We start from the raw sequence: 16250 nt of genomic DNA, 5'->3' as shown, positions 1-16250 counted from the left end.
TTTTCAGATCCAGATATTCTCTGCTAAAGAGAAAAAGGGTTACAAATAATAAAAAAATTACAAATAAAAATATTTTACAAATTAAAAAAAAAAGCTTACAAATAAAAAGAAAGGAAAAATAGATGTAGAACATCTATCTTTTTTCTTAGAAATCTTATGTAGTCATCAAGGACATTTGCCTTTATCAGGATGCTCCCTGACAAATTCAGACAAATGGAATCAATGGTAAAATAAAACAACTCTCATGCAGTTATGTGGTGCACAGGAGGAAGTCCAAAGCTGTATGAATGAGTATTTGGCTCTGAAATGAGTCTTTGACTCCGGGTTAAAAATTTCTGTGAAGGTCCTTAATCTGCTAAGCAAATTCCCAGGGTGTTCTAAGAAGCACGTGATTCATTTTGCTAAGATTAGTTAGACTGCGTGCACTGTATTTGCTGAAGATCATATTTGTTTCTCAGTCTTTGCCACTGATTTTAAGAAACCTGAGGAAATTAAACCGTTACACTTATTTCTTCCGTACACAGTACCTATTTATTTAGCAGTATTTCTGCAACCTTCTGCTTTGAATTTATAGCACGTAAGTACTTGTGACAAATTAGGGAAATATGGGAAATTAGGGAAATAATGACAGCCTTCTCCTCTTTTCTTATGATAAGAGGTAACCTGTTTATATTGCTGCTTCTCCTGTGTTGTTGTTATGGAGAACGATACACCTGGGAAACCTGTTTCTGTCTTTGTTGCATCCTAGCACCAAGAATCTTCAGCACAGAATGGTTTACTGAATGCTTTAGGATGGCCTTGGGATTAGGAGTCCAATTCCATGCTTCTTTTGTGCTGTCTTAAATCTAATGATTCTGGGGAGGTTATGCCTGATTTACAGAAACATAAGCGAGATCAGAGCTAAAAAACAAATCCACAGAGTTATACAGGCATTTACTCCTAGGGGATATATTCCTCTGTTTATATGAATTATGTGCCCATGGGAATGCTTTTAGGACTGCAGAGAACAGATCTAGAAGAGGATTCCTAACTGTAGATATTTCATATCTCCATATGATCACACAGACAGTATTGCTCATGAACAGTACTTCATACACGTTTATAAAAAAGCAACTAAGCTCTTAAGACAGAAAAGAAATGTGGTTCTGCATAATGACTGTGTATTTAAAGGGACTTCGAGGCCTTCTGCTGCAAGGGTAGTTATGTCAACGGTCAGCATCAGGCCTGGTCATTGACAGGCCACCAGGGCGAGGGGCCTGGACTGGGGCTGGCATTTGGGGCTCGTGATACACAACTGTCATGGCAATTGGGTGTTTGCAGAGGAGGGCTGGCACAAGTTGAGAAAGAGGGGAACAAGGAGGGGCATGATGCTGTGACACAGACATCCAAAGGAGAAAAAGGCATACGAGAGTCACTGTCAGGAAGAGCTGGCCAAGGGGAAAGGCCTGTCTGGAGCTACCTGGGGTAATGTGCAAGTCCTAAAGTATTAAGGTGATTGCCAAATTCATGTGTCTGAGGAACAAGGCTACTGCTATCTCACCGTGAGTTAGTGTCTGGATGTTTACGAAGTAGATGAATCACAAAATCACAGCCTGTTGGTTTTGTTTCCCTGTGGAAGGTAAAAAACCCAGAGACAGGGTGGAGATTGACATTGGATGAGATAAGGTCCTGTTACACTTCTCCTACATTTTCTTACAGTTAACATAGGAGGCAGGGCTGTGATACCATCTTAATACTTGTTGCTCCACTGTATGCAGCTGAGAAAAGCAATACTGACTTACAGTGTACTTTCTCCTTGTAACCAGAATCATAACCCACACCATGATTACTACACGATGTCTTCATAACCTCTTAGCAAAAGCAATAAATGGCCTCTCCTCAGGACCTTCTCTACCACAGGAATAGTCCGATTTAAAAACCACTAGCTTAGTAACACCCTCCTAATTAACAGTAAATGGGACACCTGTTGTGAATAACTGCAGATGGCCAGAAAGCAAATAAAAAGGAAATTCATTCTCTTCTTCAGCTGTAATCTCATAGGATGGATGAGGTTGGAAGGGACCTCTAGAGGTCATCTGGTCCAAGCCTTCTCCTCAAGCTGGGCTACCTAGAGCCAGTTGCCCAGGACCATGTCCAGACAGCTTTTGAATATCTCCAAGGATGAGACTCCACAACCTCTGTGGGCAACCTGTGCCAGTCCTTCACCCTCACAGTAAAAAGTATTTCCTGATATTCGGAGGGAACCACCTGTGTTTGGGTTTGTGCCCATTGCCTCTGGTCCTGTCACCAGGCAATACTGAAAAGAGCCTGGCTCTTTCCTCTTTGCACCCTCCCTTGAGGTATTTATATACATTGATGAAGTCCCCCTGATCCTTCTCTTCTCCAGGCTAAACAGTCCCGGCTCTCTCAGCCTTTCCTCATACATGAGGTGCACCAGTCACTTAATCATCTTTGCGAACCCTTCATTGGACTGTCTCCAGCACGTCCATGCCTCTCTTGTACTGAGGAGCCCAGAACTGGACCCAGCATTCCAGGTGTGGCCTCACCAGTGCTGAGCAGAGGGGAAGGGTCACCTCCCTTGACCTGCTGGCAATACTTTGTCTCATGCAACCCAGAATACCATTTGCCTTCTTTGCTGCAAGGGCATATAGTTAGCTCATGTTCAACTTGGTGTCCATGCCAGGTCCTTTTCTGCCACGCTGCTTTCCAGATGGGTGGCCCCCAGCATATACTGGTGCATGGGGTTGTTCCTCCCCAGGTGCAGGACTTTGCACCTCTCCTTGTTGAACTTCATGAAGTTCCTGTCAGCTTATTTCCCTGTGGCCTTGTTAAGCCCAACCGTAATGGGGATATCCAAACAGCCTAAGTGACACCACCAACACAATTACCATGCCAGCAGCAGACAGGATGGCTTTTTCTACTCTTTACTATATATGATTTCTTAATTTATTTTTTTTTCCCTGCTCAACATCCGGTCCAAGTATTCATCTCATGTAATGAATCAGCAAAGTGTGATCAAGAATTGAGGAACTCATCTTTAAGCTTGAAGGAGACCACAGTCCCTTTTCCTTACTAACATGGGTGGGGAACACAGAAGGCATCCAGTTTCCAACCTGTGTTCTCAGTACCCAAATCACATTTATTGGAACATGCAGGTATTTCTACAGGGTTTAGAAACACTTCACTTGTATGGTTTAGAGCCATATGACACAGCCTATCTTCCCTGAAGCAGCATTCTTCTTAGACTTGTTTTCTAAAATCAGGCTGATACCTTTTTTCTGTTCTGAGGTACAGAGGGTGGGACTGTATTTGTAAGAAGGGGGTACTTACTCAGTATTGTGTGTATCAATGGTGTGAAAAAGTTCATGCAGTTCTTCTCCACTCAGAACTCCATCAGCAAAGTAAGCTTTGAATTCATCAAAGGACAGTTTTCCATCATCTGAAACAATGAAGAAATGGAAGTGCCTTAGTTTCATTTATGGCTTTTCTTGTTTACTTCATGCAGTAGAAGAGGAAACTATTAAAAACTTCTAGCACTTCAGATTAAATGTAGAAACTTCACATATTTGATCAAGACAGATAAAGAACATGATGCTAAATGCATCAGCTGTTTTATCAGAGTTCTCAGTTTGCCTGGTAACTCTGTTACTCTTCCTCCTTCTTATCCTTCAAGCAAAGATAGCTTAGTTTTGGTAAGCCTCTACTGACAAACATGTCAATAGAGTCCTGTCTTTGCCCTGATCCCACTAACTGTGGCTTCTCCCCATCCTGCCCCACGCTTCCCCTACTTGCTCCCTGCCTGTGTCCTTGCCTCTGCATGGAAGATCAGTGACCTCCTGAGACTGAGTGGGACATGTTAGTTCAATGAAAATGTCTTCAGCTATCTAGAGCTATTTCCCTTTCCTTTTCCTCCTCTTTCTTTCCTCTGCTCCCTGCTTCCCACATGGGAGACTGAGACTCACATGCACAATTCAATAGCAGCAGGGATCTGACCCTGGCTCTCCTCTCTAGCTGAGGACACTAACCAATACACTGCACTGGTCTGCAGCATTTTGATTCTCTCTTTCTTCGTAAAACATATCTTTCTCAAAAAGCTCTATGCTTGGTGTGTAATTAACTAAATAAATTATTTAAAAAATTGACTTTCATGGAATAGGAAGCCAGCTTTGTATCCTCTTCCACTGGAAAGAATTTCAGCTCATTTTCTTGGTCAGCATAGAAAACAATAAATTTCTATTTGCCAGCATGTAATTCATCTGGAGAGTACACCAAAATATAGGAATGAGAAAACTGGTTTGGACATATATCAGAGGTCAGTAAAAATCTGCAGATGGATTTTCAGATGGAGTTTGAATTGACCATTTAATATACAATGAAGCCCAACTATCAAGAAGTTGACTTTTTTTCCTAAGTGTCCACTGTTCTCATTGTTTGAGACAAAAACCAACCATCACCACATGGGTCCTGATCATCTCCTCCTGATCATCACCAATAACATGTCCATGTAGTTAGAAAGTGTCTGCAGGACTAATGGGACTCAGAGGAAGGGGAAGTACCATATGATAACATTTAGAAGAACAGTAACGGAATGTACATTAATTCAAGAGGAGAAAGTCCTTATTACAATCACTACTACATTATTTAGTGGAGTCTGTTTCATCTGTTTCTTAAGTTAGCTTTAATTATAGCAAGTCCTTGACTACATGACGGAAAATCCTTGAGATGAGATGTATTGAACAGATTAATTCATCTGGTATTTTCAGGATGTTACCACTTCAGATTGAGGCTCTATCCTCCTTTTGTCAGATTGAACTCTGCACAACCATCAATGCTTTCTAAAGGGTATTCCAATAACTACTAGAGCATTTCACTGAAGAAAGGATTGTACTTGTATCCCACCTCGCTTACGCGTGTCTGATAACCCCAGAGAAGTTGCTATACTGCAGATTTTGCATGCTTTTTTTTTTATTGGTGACATCAGAAATGGATAAAATGTGCCGCAATTTGGACAGCCTGTCCCACCCCAGTGTGGCTGTGGCTGCAGTGACAGAAGTGGCAGACTTAGGCTATTGTCTGTTTTGGAAAGCAGGACTCTGGGGTGCAAGGAGCATTGGACTTTAATTCTGGCCTCTAATCATATCACAATGACTATTTAAACAGCATATGACAGTCAGCACAAGTGATTTTTTCCTGAGTATATGATTCAAGGCTGAGGAGAAGGAACTAATTAAAGGAAGATATATAAAATAATTCTGCATGCTGAAATGACCTAGAGCCTGGACGGCGCTTTGAATGACATTGTATAGAAGGTGATCTGAGAAACCAACAAATGCTTGTCAGCAGGATGTTAAAAAAATGAAAGAAAGAAGTTTGTAAATGGAAAGCTGACCTCACAGAAGTCCATGAGATTTCATCATGGATCCCTCAGCAATAGCTATTTGCTTCTGTCCTGAAGAATAACAGTCCTTTTTTCTTTGCTGTACAGGCATGACTTCAGAAGAAGTGCATGGATCAGGATGAGGCAAATCGGTAACTTCCTTAAAACAGGGCAATTTGTTCCTCTTTGACTAGTGCAGTAAGTTTTAAATGCAAGACTGATAATCAGCAAAAAAAAAAAAAGCCAGAGAAAGAAGATCCACCTTTTGCTTTTATTTAGAAGTTTGAATGGTTAAATGGTAGCTAAATAATAATTTATTTAAACTGATTGAGCCTTTGCATGAAGCATAAAGAATATTTTCAAAGCCCAACACTTCATAACTCTGTTTTGGGTAGCACTAAGTTTAAGTTCACATGTGTCTTTCTCTTCCTTCAGTAACATACTGAATCGCTCATAGGGCACTGAACAACTGTAGAGGATAAGACTAAGATGTCCTAAGCACCAGACTAATCTACAACATATCGTGGCCTAATTTTATAGTGGTGAAGAACCTATTATAAAGGCAGTATCTGAATCCTGTGACTACATGCTGTACTATGGCATGCAGATTTGAAGAGCAGAGCTGAGATGTTTCCTCACTCTTTTACTTGCTACTATCTCAATTTCTTTGACTTGAATATATGTCTTCAAATATGTAATCATCAAGAGGTTTCAAAATTGTACAAATTAAACGTCTGCTTCAACAAAAACATTTTGAAATGTTTAATATGAAAAGACAGATTGTAGCTGGAGATAATCATCGTTATCATCAAAATAAAATGTCAAGATCTACAAGAGCTAAAAACCAAGATGGCACAATACTGTGTTGAAGGTAGGCAATTGTCTTTGACGGAGCTGCCATGATTACCTAATTGAGATTCTAAATACATCTGCCGTTTGGCACTGGTTACAGAGAAGGAATATCAAATATTAAGTGTGTTGAAACGGGCTTCTTTTCACAGCTATGCTTCCTTTGGCTTGTACAGATACAAGTGATTGTTTAATCAAACTGCCTTTGCAGCTTTAGCCTTTGCTGGGAAGGGTGATTTGAATATGTTATACACATACTCCAGAAACTAGTGATTTTTGACAGCTTCCCTGAGATAAACATATTATGAGTTTACTCAAAGAACCGTCTAGGTGTGACACAAAACCTGAAACATCTGTCTGTTTCTCTCTGTTCTTCAGGATCATTGGCTTTAGATCAATCCAGAAAATCAATGGTCTGTCAACAGCCAGATTGGGCACTTTAGTTATTTTCTTTATATTTTATCATCCAAGAGCAGACATTGCCTTTTGCTTCATTGCTATTTATTCTCAATAACAGTTTGGACTTTATTGACATTGACTGACACATCACTGAACTTGTTGCTGGCAAAACCCAGGCAGGTTTGTACCTGTTAGGTTACTTGCAGACTTCATACAATTACATTTACTGAAAAAAGCTTTGATTCTCCGGGACATGTCTCTGATTTTGTAGGAGTGTAGCTGTTTCGCTAGTGCAGCCAGGGACTCAGCCACTGGTGGCCCAGGCCACCCCTGCGCTTCCTCAGTGCTCAGGTGAAGCTCAGACCCAGCCCCTAACAAGTGCTCCTTGTGCCATTTGATTGAAGACATGTTTGCCTAGCCAGTTTTTTTTTCAGGTGTCACAAATGGCTTTTAGTGTAAAGGCTGTGTTACGTATCCTCAGCACCACTTCCCTGGGGCTCACGTTGCTGTGCCCAGATAAATACTGTCTGGTTTAAGTGCTTCGGAGCAACTGAGCAGAAACATCTATTATAGATGCTTCTATCCTCATCACTGGCAAAGTGACAGGGGATGGATGATTCACAAAAGACAAACTTCTCTGAAGCCATGCATCCCTCAGACAAATCAACCTTCAGCAGCGTTTGCCTTGGCAACGTTATCTCAAAGAAGCTGTTTTGCAAGCCTTGCTTACTTTTGTGTATCTTCTCTGATGTCTTTCAAAAGCAGGGTTTCTTCAAAAATGGGCACAGCTGCCCATCCTCCTTAGAGCCAAAACACTCCTGACTGGCAGACAAAAATATAAACAATAAAATGTATCTCCCCATGTTTCACGTGCAAGTTTAGAAATATATTTACATGGTGCTTTAGGGGAGCCTTCCTTCAGGTTACAATTGCATTCTTACATTTATTTCAGTAAAATTCACCTCTCTATTGAATAGATGTTTTTATGTCTAAAAGACCAAGTGATATCCCCCAGCCAGTCCATTCCAGAAACACTAGTAATCTCCAGGATGCATTTCAGATAGCTTATGACTTCAATAGACAACTGCATATCTGATGAAGGAAGGCCATACACATACTCTCTTTTTGAGCTGAAAGATGACTTCAATGAGTGAAAAGACACCAAGCAAATAATGGACAAGGGCACGTATATATTTGGAGTCTACGTGCCTGAGGACCATCGCAAATGGTGAGTCCGCAGCCAGTGAAGGAAGTTACGGTGATGTAGAGGAGCAGGATGTCTCGCAGAGGTGCCAGCAAATGCTGGAGGGCAACAAAACAGCTTCCACTCCCACCTATTTCGGGCTTCTTGTTAGGACTGTGAGCCTTTTCTAGCAGTTAAACATGCCTGTGGGTGCCTCAGAGGACCACCAAAGCAGTCTTTCCATAGCAGGAGCCACATTAGATGGAGCTCGTATGGCTGAATGGCAGCCCTGGGACTTATGACGATTGGAAGAGCCACATGGAAGACCTTATGGCAATTGGAGGAAAAAACTCCACTGGGCTAAAGCTCATCCTGGGGTTCACCCTGGCGGGATGGGATTTGGAAAGCAGAGCCCACGGTACTGTCCCAGCCCGACCAGATGGTGCCCAGCCTGCCTCCAGACTGGCAACGTGCACACTGCAAGGGCAGTTGGGTTATTTAGAGTCTGGGGCTCTACAAGCACAGTCTTCTGCCCTTGTAGGGCAAAAATTAGCAAAAGAAGAAGAGATAACAACAAGTGAAACCAATAAATGGAAAAATCCCCTGCAGCAGAAAGTATTTATTCTCCAGGAAGGTACAACAGGGACTAGGAAATGACAGTGCTCAACATGAAGCTGTCACTTCTGCCATGGGAAAGGCAAGGGCCAAAACCACAGCCCCATCCAGGCCCTCACAGTTCTCAGTGGGAGATGACTTCCTAAATCCCTTGCGGGAGTTGTGACACCCCTTTATGCCTTTTTGAAATCTGTCTGCCTTTGAAGAACTTAAAACCTTAAAGTGCCTCACTCAGGCCACAGTCCCCTGCATGGCTGAAGCAAACACAGTGGGAAGGCAGCATAAACGTGATCCTCCTCCCAGCTCACCTGCTCCTGGGGACCTGCTGTGTGACTTGCCTTTCTGGAAGACACTGATAGTCCATCCCTGCTGTAAAAGGTTTGGATAAGAGCACTTGAGTGCTAAAAGATATTGCCCTATACATAGAGAAAATGAGGTAGTGGGGACACACACATAGCAACAGACACGGATGGACTGAACCAGATGCAAAAGTTGAAAAAAAATGGATTTATTGGCATACGGCACATGAGCTGGAATCAGACCATGGAAGAGCTGCCAAAATAATAAATTTCAGTGTGCCAAAGAGTATGCTGACAATATCCACCAGGTCCCAGGCATAAGGGGTTGTATAAGAAAAACCACAGACATAGGCTGAAGCTTTAAAGGTTCTGGGCAAATGCACTAAGCTTTCATTGACTCTGATCTGTATTGAGCGTTGATATAACCAGAAATAATGATTTTGAACCATTATTCCAGCTCTTATGCTGGAAAACCTTAGCACATGTAACCAAGTGGTCCCAAGGGGACTAGGCTAACAAGGAGAGGGTTTAGGCTTAAAAGTAGGAATTTTGTCTTTATAGAAATAATAACGTTTGGAATCTGGAGCGTAGAGTCCAGCCCTGCAGCACCTGAAGGACCCAGGGAGGTTGGATGGGGAATCCCACCACAGGCAGAGCCTGGGCTCTGAAACAGGACCCAGGGTGGTGTCTGCAATGGATCCAGATGGTCGGGAAGCAAACAGCAGCGTGGCGAGAGTCCCTGGAGGCTGGTCTACAAAGGTTTTGCCTTACAAATTCATTTTACCAGTACTGATTGAATCATTTGGGAGCTCAAATCAGCAATGCTGCAGTTCAGAGAGTTTCTGTGCTCTGGCTCCCGTTCAGAATATATGTTCTGTAAAGTCATCCAGTACATGCGTAGCTCCAATGTGGCCACTATGATGTTAAGACCTGGCCCTTCTGCGTATCATGGTGCATAGAACTTCCCCAAGCAATTCCTGCGCATAGCTGTTTTTCTCAAGGAAGGGCACACAAGAGTTGGGTCACCCTGTCACACTGTGACATATCTGGCCAGTCGATGTGTACGGAGCAGAGAGCCCACACACTGCTGCAGCTGCCACTGCACAGCACTGCTGGGGGCAAGTCTATGGACTAGCTGAAGACCTCATGAGAAGCCAAGACATTGTGGACTCCGATTAGGAGATACTGGCCAAGGAAAAAATGCTGAAATCGGGGACTTGGCATGCTTTGCTTTGGTGTAACTCGAAAACTTTTCTTGGAAAAAAAGTTTAATCCCATAAGTGGTGATCTTCAGAGAGCCTCCAGGCCAACTCTGATGGTTCACATCAGGGTGATTCAGGAGATCCCCTTCCTGAGGTGCTTCCCCTGCCTCTCACAGGTATAGTCACTCAGTCCTCTGGGGTGGCTTAAATTAGTACTCCGGGCTACAAGCTAGAGCCACTGAGAAGTCACCATCTGAGGACTGCTGCAGTGAGGCAACTATCGCCCTGCCAGAGCTCACCTGGAGACACATGAGCAGACACAGCTGGTAGAAGACTCACCTGCATAGTCAATGTTTGTCCTGCGGTGGCACTGTCAATAAATAATGAATATGAAAACACTTATTCTGGTCTCTGCAAAACTGACTCTAGAGTGAGCATTGTGAGTTTTCCTCTTGATCATCGTACAGGTGCAGCTTGGTGGCTTTTTGGTTATTCTGTGGAAATTTTGTCAGGTGATGTAAATGTGTATGCTCTGTGCATCAGTCTCTTTGGACACTGACACCAGTGGAATCTATAGGATGCTACTGCTGCACTCTGTTGCCTTATTTTAAAGAGTCCTTTATTTATGACCTGCAGCTTTTTGTTGGGCTAATGTGTGCACGGTTTTAGAGCTGGTCTGAAATCCCCAGGCCACTGCAATCAACAACAATTTTGCTACTGCTGGAGTGCCGTGTGTTTTACAGAAGGCACTGGGGGACTTTTCCTATATAATTTCTTATGTTAAAGGCAAGACAGAAGATACTGTTAGTATTATCATGCTATACAGTTTTAGCATTCTACATTTAAAAGTGTGATGTCCCTGCTCTGTATCATGGACATCAGGGGGTGCTGAACGAAGACATACGACAGAAGATTAGTCTCATCTGACTCTATTTGTCATTTTACAGATTCTAGTTCAATGAAATTATAAACCCCACTTTTTTGGGGGGGGGGGGGAGGCAGCAGCTTTCAGTGAGTGCTTGTTTGAAATGTCAGAGAAAAAAATGAAACCAAACATGCACTCATTCTGGCATTAATAGTATTTTGTTGCTGGTCTGTTCTGGGTGTTTGATATTCAGGTTTGGCCACCTCTGGAGGTTTAGTCTTGCTTTGTTTAGTCAATTTTTTAATTTCCCCTTATTTGGTTGCAGTCATTCCTGACTGCCTGCAGCAGCATACTGTTTACTGTGCTCCTTACAGTTAAGGTTTTTTTTTCTTTGGAAAGTCTCTACTTCTATAGCAGATATTACCTACAGTGTTTTCAAATATCTTCCTCTTAGGAGCTTTAAGAATGTTTGAGATATAGCTTATACTCAGTGCTTTTTCATAACAACTGATTTGTATTTGCAAATCAATGACAGCATCTATACATAGACTTTCTTTTCTAAACCTGTCATATTAGAGCTGCCCTTTTTAGTTAACTCCTGCTTGAAGCTGATCCGAGGGTTTGGGGGCAGAAGCTGTAATTCTGGAACAAGGCCATAATCAAATACCAGTTCTAAACTTGTAGAGGCGAGAGAGAGAGCTCAGAGGTTCTCCTTCTGGAGGACGTGGCTGGGGGTCGCTCTCTCCTCCCTCCAGTTTTAACTGGACGGCCATTTCCACACTGAAAAGTGCTGAAGGGAGTTTTAAATGCCAAGGCATGCCATGTTCCCTAAGGGGAGTTTTAAATGCTAGGGCATGCCATGTCAAGGCAGGAGAGGAAGCTCACACCTTAAAGGGTGGTTATGGTGCTGGGATGTGTGCTCAGCAGCCCACAGCCAGGCACACGTGGTGCTGGGCTCAGAGTCATTCATTTCCACCTTCGTAAGGGAATAGACCTGAAGCAGCCAGGCTCCCCTCAAGAAAAAGCTGGAGATGATAAAGTAGAAAGGGAAGAGCAGCCCTCTTCTCCCACAGGAGGATAGGAAGAGAAATGACCCCCACCATGATGCAGGCAAAGGCAGGGCAGTGCTCTCCCGTTATTTGGTGGTACTCCCCAATTCTGGTCAGTGTTGAACCATCAGTGTTGAAGCACCTTGCCACAGCTGAAAGAAGACTGTTACTCTTGCAAGATCAAGAGTTGCATTCTCAGCAGATTATTGCTTTTTTTTCTTCTCCATTTTGACAGTCAGACTGTTTGTGATTGGATCCGTTCCTGTGCTAACAGGAGGGAATTATAGCATGAGGCTATACTAATAGGGCACATGTCAAAGCTGCATGGTCAGGAGAGGCCCTACGGTAACCTTTACCAACAACGGATATTGTTTCACTCAATTGCAAATCACTGCAAGTCTAATGGGGTGCCCCATGTCCCTCAGCATATCAGAAGATAAGAGAAACACCTCATGCAGACAAGCAGGAGGATAAGCACATACAGGTGCTGCAGTCACATGTGTGTGGAACAACCACTGTTGCCTGTGAGATGAAGGAGATAAAAAATGATGTTGATTAGGAAAGACTGCATTTGGCAGTTCCAGTTTTCCATATTATTTGTCTCTGCTGTCTAGGGACAAGATTCTATTTTTTGAGAGGAATCCAATGAGTTTGATTTTGGTTTAAATAGCAAAAGGAATGAAATAAATGAAGAACTTTCCTTTCAGCTAGAATTTTTCCAAATTAGCTTTCTTTTGAATGTATGGAGTTTTGTAAAGCAAACCTGACCAAAACTTCATTTTGACATGCAGACCCAAAACTTCTCCTTTCCAAAAAGGTCAATGTGCAACATCTCACCTTTATGAAATTGCTTTTCTTCCCTCAGGGTTTTCTGTTGCTTTTGTCAATATTATGAACCATATATTTCTTAGAAATGAGATATTCCTTCCCTATGCCTTGTTCTCCCTCTAAGAAAATCACACAACCTTTTCAGTTATGGGAGGAGTGTGGATCTGCTCCATATGGAGCGGAGCTGCTCAGCCATGAAATAAGAACTATAGATAAGAGTTTATGAAGCTGATCCTCTTGTGAAAGCTGTGCATAGCTGGTATTTCTAGAAACAGGAGGGTAACAGAATGATATATGTACCTGGGCTAGCAAAGAAAGAAGCCACCACCCCAAAAGAAACAACATTTGTACAGCTTCTTTCAAATAGGGGAATGACTGTTTGGTAAAGGAGTTTTTCAATTAAACCCAGCTGTCACAAATCCTTAGAGTATTTTTGAGTAACACCAATTCAGCAGGATTTCTTGGCTCTTTTCATCTCTTATTTTATATTGTCTTGCAAGAATAGCTGTCTTTCCTTGTGGAAGGCTAACCTGAAGTTCCACAGTCCCTAAATTCATAGCAAGAATGCTATCTCCTATAATACTGCTATTTATCAGCTTGATCCACTTTTTTGGATGTATTTTTTTCTTGCTGTCAAGCAAGTACCTAGTAATGTTTTTGATGATAAATTTTTGAGGGATATTTTAATCTCACAGAGAATGAATATGGCAGCTCTGAGAGAGTCCTATTAAAAGTGTATGGGTTAACAGGATCATGTCATGGACAGTAATGTAGTTTTTGTTACTGTAAGCCAGTCCTCGGTTTTCTGCAGCACAGAAAGGTGACACTGAAAGTGTAACTATCTGAGTCATTAACAAAAGCTAATAATCTGTGTAGACAACAGTGTAAGCATTTTAGATGAGTGTTCACTTTCTGAGAAGGTACTTAACATCCCAGCCCTAAAACAAATCTCCTCCTTATAAATGAGGCATGAGCTTGTGCAGTGCTAGATTAGCAAAGTGGAAGTCCCACGGGCAATTGATGGTTGAGCAAACACAATTAAGCACATAAGAGCTGAAACCATTTCAAGCTCATGGACTTAAATTAATAGAACTACCGTGGCTGACCTTAGCCACTTTTCTCCCAATAAGATGTTGTAAAGGATCCATATATAGGTATGAACTTCAGCGACCAAAGTCTCTAGGGCCGACACGCCTTCACATTGTTCTGGAACAAGCAGGTTTGTCACTGATCATGTGAACTGTTTCCCCAATTTTAATAGCAAAGTATCAATAATAAACTGTGGGGTAACCCCACAGAGGACTAGAAGTCTTCCTGATCACCGAAGTGCTGTGGATCCACCATGACTGGGACAGAGCATGAGCCCAAAGTCCAGGGCAGGGATATGAAGCTGCAGGGGCTCTTTTTGACCCCCTGTGGGGATGACAACTGCTGCTCTGCACCACGCGCTCTGACTCTCATCAGTCCTCACAGCAGACACATAAACATCTATTCCAAACATGGCAAGGAGGTCTGTGGGGGATGCCAGTAGAGCTTGGCTGTGGTTGGCACACAGCTGAGCTGGAAAAGTGCCACTGAAGGGGAAGGTCCTTCTCCTCATCCTAGCCCTCACCTTGGGATCCAGCCTGCACCATCACTGCCCTTCCAAGCCACTGGCAAGCTGACTGAGGGAGATAAAAAAAACCACTAACAAAAATCCCTCACAGTGATGGGTTTTGTGGTCCCTGAGCTCTCTGAAGGAGCCTGCCTTGGTTTTATGGGAAGTGCCGGTTGCCGCACACGAGCTGGGGCAAGAATATGCAGCCGGAGGTGGGCTGTCAGGGTGGGATTGCCCTCTCAGCAACAATAAACAGTTATTTGACAGACTCAGCTATACCATCAAACTGTATGGTAGCCCCTTACTGTCCAACAGCTCTTCCTTGAAAGTGATCCTCTCTGATTTTCCCAATAGTATCCATGATGTCTTTAAATACCAGAGAGTACACTTTATCAAACCTGCACAATACCTGTTTTCTGAGGATTCAGTGGGAATTACTTGTCAGGGTTAAACCTGTCTGAGCTGTGGGTTTGACACTCTTCAATGCTTTCAGGAAAAGACCAAAGTTTGGCTTGTGCTTCTGCATGAAGTTGCATCTCTCTCCTTCCCGTACTTTGGTATTACTGTGCTAAATAATTGTGAGCTTGTATTTCCTTCTCATCCTGCAAGATCTAACTCTGGTTATCTGAGTTAAGTATAAATACTATTATGGTAACTGCAGAGCTACAGAAGCTCTTCATAGCCTCGAGCATGCCAAATCTCACACTCTGTGTAATGCAGGGAAGTAGTAGAGACTTCAGTTCTCTTCTGGGGTATGTGGCACAAACCTGACAATGTAACTTGTCCAAAATTGTGCAGCAATTCTGAGATGGAAAAATGAGTTAAAGTTGGGTTCAAGACCATGACTATATATACCAGCAAAAAATTCCAGTGGTTACACTTGTGGCCCTTACAGCAAGGACCTTTCCCTGCTGCAGCCAAAATAGGAGCATTTGTGAAGCCTTACAGTACTATGCTCCAAGTTACTGAATTTAAATAAGGGAAGGAAAATCAGTCAGTAGCATGAGGGCAAAACTTTCGATCAAGAACATAATAAAAAACTCATTACTTTTGTGTTATAAATATGTGAGTTGAATTCAAGGCTTTATTCTGCCTACTGATATGACAAACCAATACATAACTGCAAAATGTAGGAAACAAGTCTGCTGGATTTAGCCTATGGTGTTCTTAAAAAGTAATAAGATGGAGCTACTAACAAGTATTTCAAACCTGCTTGTGAACACAGTGTCACTAAGAAAACACCCACGTGTACCCAAAGTGCAAATCAGACAAACATGCCACATTGTGAAAGCACAAGATCTGCCCTTTAAAGAACCTGTAGGGAGGATCAGTGCATAAAAAAATACATTGCATTGAACCTGTAGAAAACATAAAATGACATGAGGGATGGCTGGTTTTCCTGTTAGGATGTTTAAAGCATGACTTCAACTGCTGAATCAACTATGGATTTTTTTTTTCCAAAGGGAGGGGGGAAGACATGTGACCAGTCTTACCATTCTTGTCTGCTCTTCTTAATATCTAAACAAAAAGAGAGAGAGAACAGAATCACTTTTTTTTTTTTTTTTGTATGGGTTAGTAGCACAAAATACCGTATTTAGTGGGCATTTATAGTTTCAGCTCTACACCATATTTTCACAAGGCTGCATAAAACTGAAAAGCCCTTAGTGTGTCTCCATCCTTCCCTCAAGAGTATTGCTTTCTTTAACTCCTCCTGTGCTGTGTGCACAGAAAACCAGGACCATAATAAGAACCAGCTTTATTTTCTAGTTTGAGCATGGCTTATAAGGATAATGTTCAGGCACAAAACCTGATACCGTATGGCTACCATGATACTGGATTCAGGATTGAGAGAAGTGGTTTCAAGCAGCAGAGCAAGGATGATAGCTGGGAGGATGTGCTGAGCATCTGAGATGGTGAGAAAGACTCAGGGTTTGTGTGGGCGGAGGAAGCAAAGGGATAAGTCAGGAGAGGAGCCGGGTGGCATGAA

The 16250-nt window shown here is 42.5% G+C and overlaps 1 protein-coding gene across 2 annotated transcripts in view; it reads right to left on the bottom strand.

Moving 5' to 3' along the window:
• Window positions 1–16250, bottom strand: part of NECAB1 (N-terminal EF-hand calcium binding protein 1) — a 71048-nt gene that overhangs the window by 50125 nt on the left and 4673 nt on the right. For both annotated transcript variants that reach the window (XM_075024363.1, XM_075024364.1), the window contains exons 2-3: window positions 15757–15781; window positions 3331–3439 (exon numbers count right to left, since the gene is read on the bottom strand). In XM_075024363.1, coding sequence (XP_074880464.1) covers window positions 3331–3439; window positions 15757–15781 — 134 coding nt within the window. The remainder of the gene's footprint in view (window positions 1–3330; window positions 3440–15756; window positions 15782–16250) is intronic.

The sequence above is a fragment of the Buteo buteo genome, chromosome 3 (assembly GCF_964188355.1).
Source record: "Buteo buteo chromosome 3, bButBut1.hap1.1, whole genome shotgun sequence".
In the NCBI taxonomy this organism is placed as follows: domain Eukaryota; kingdom Metazoa; phylum Chordata; class Aves; order Accipitriformes; family Accipitridae; genus Buteo; species Buteo buteo.
This window is presented reverse-complemented; position numbering and strand designations above follow the sequence as displayed.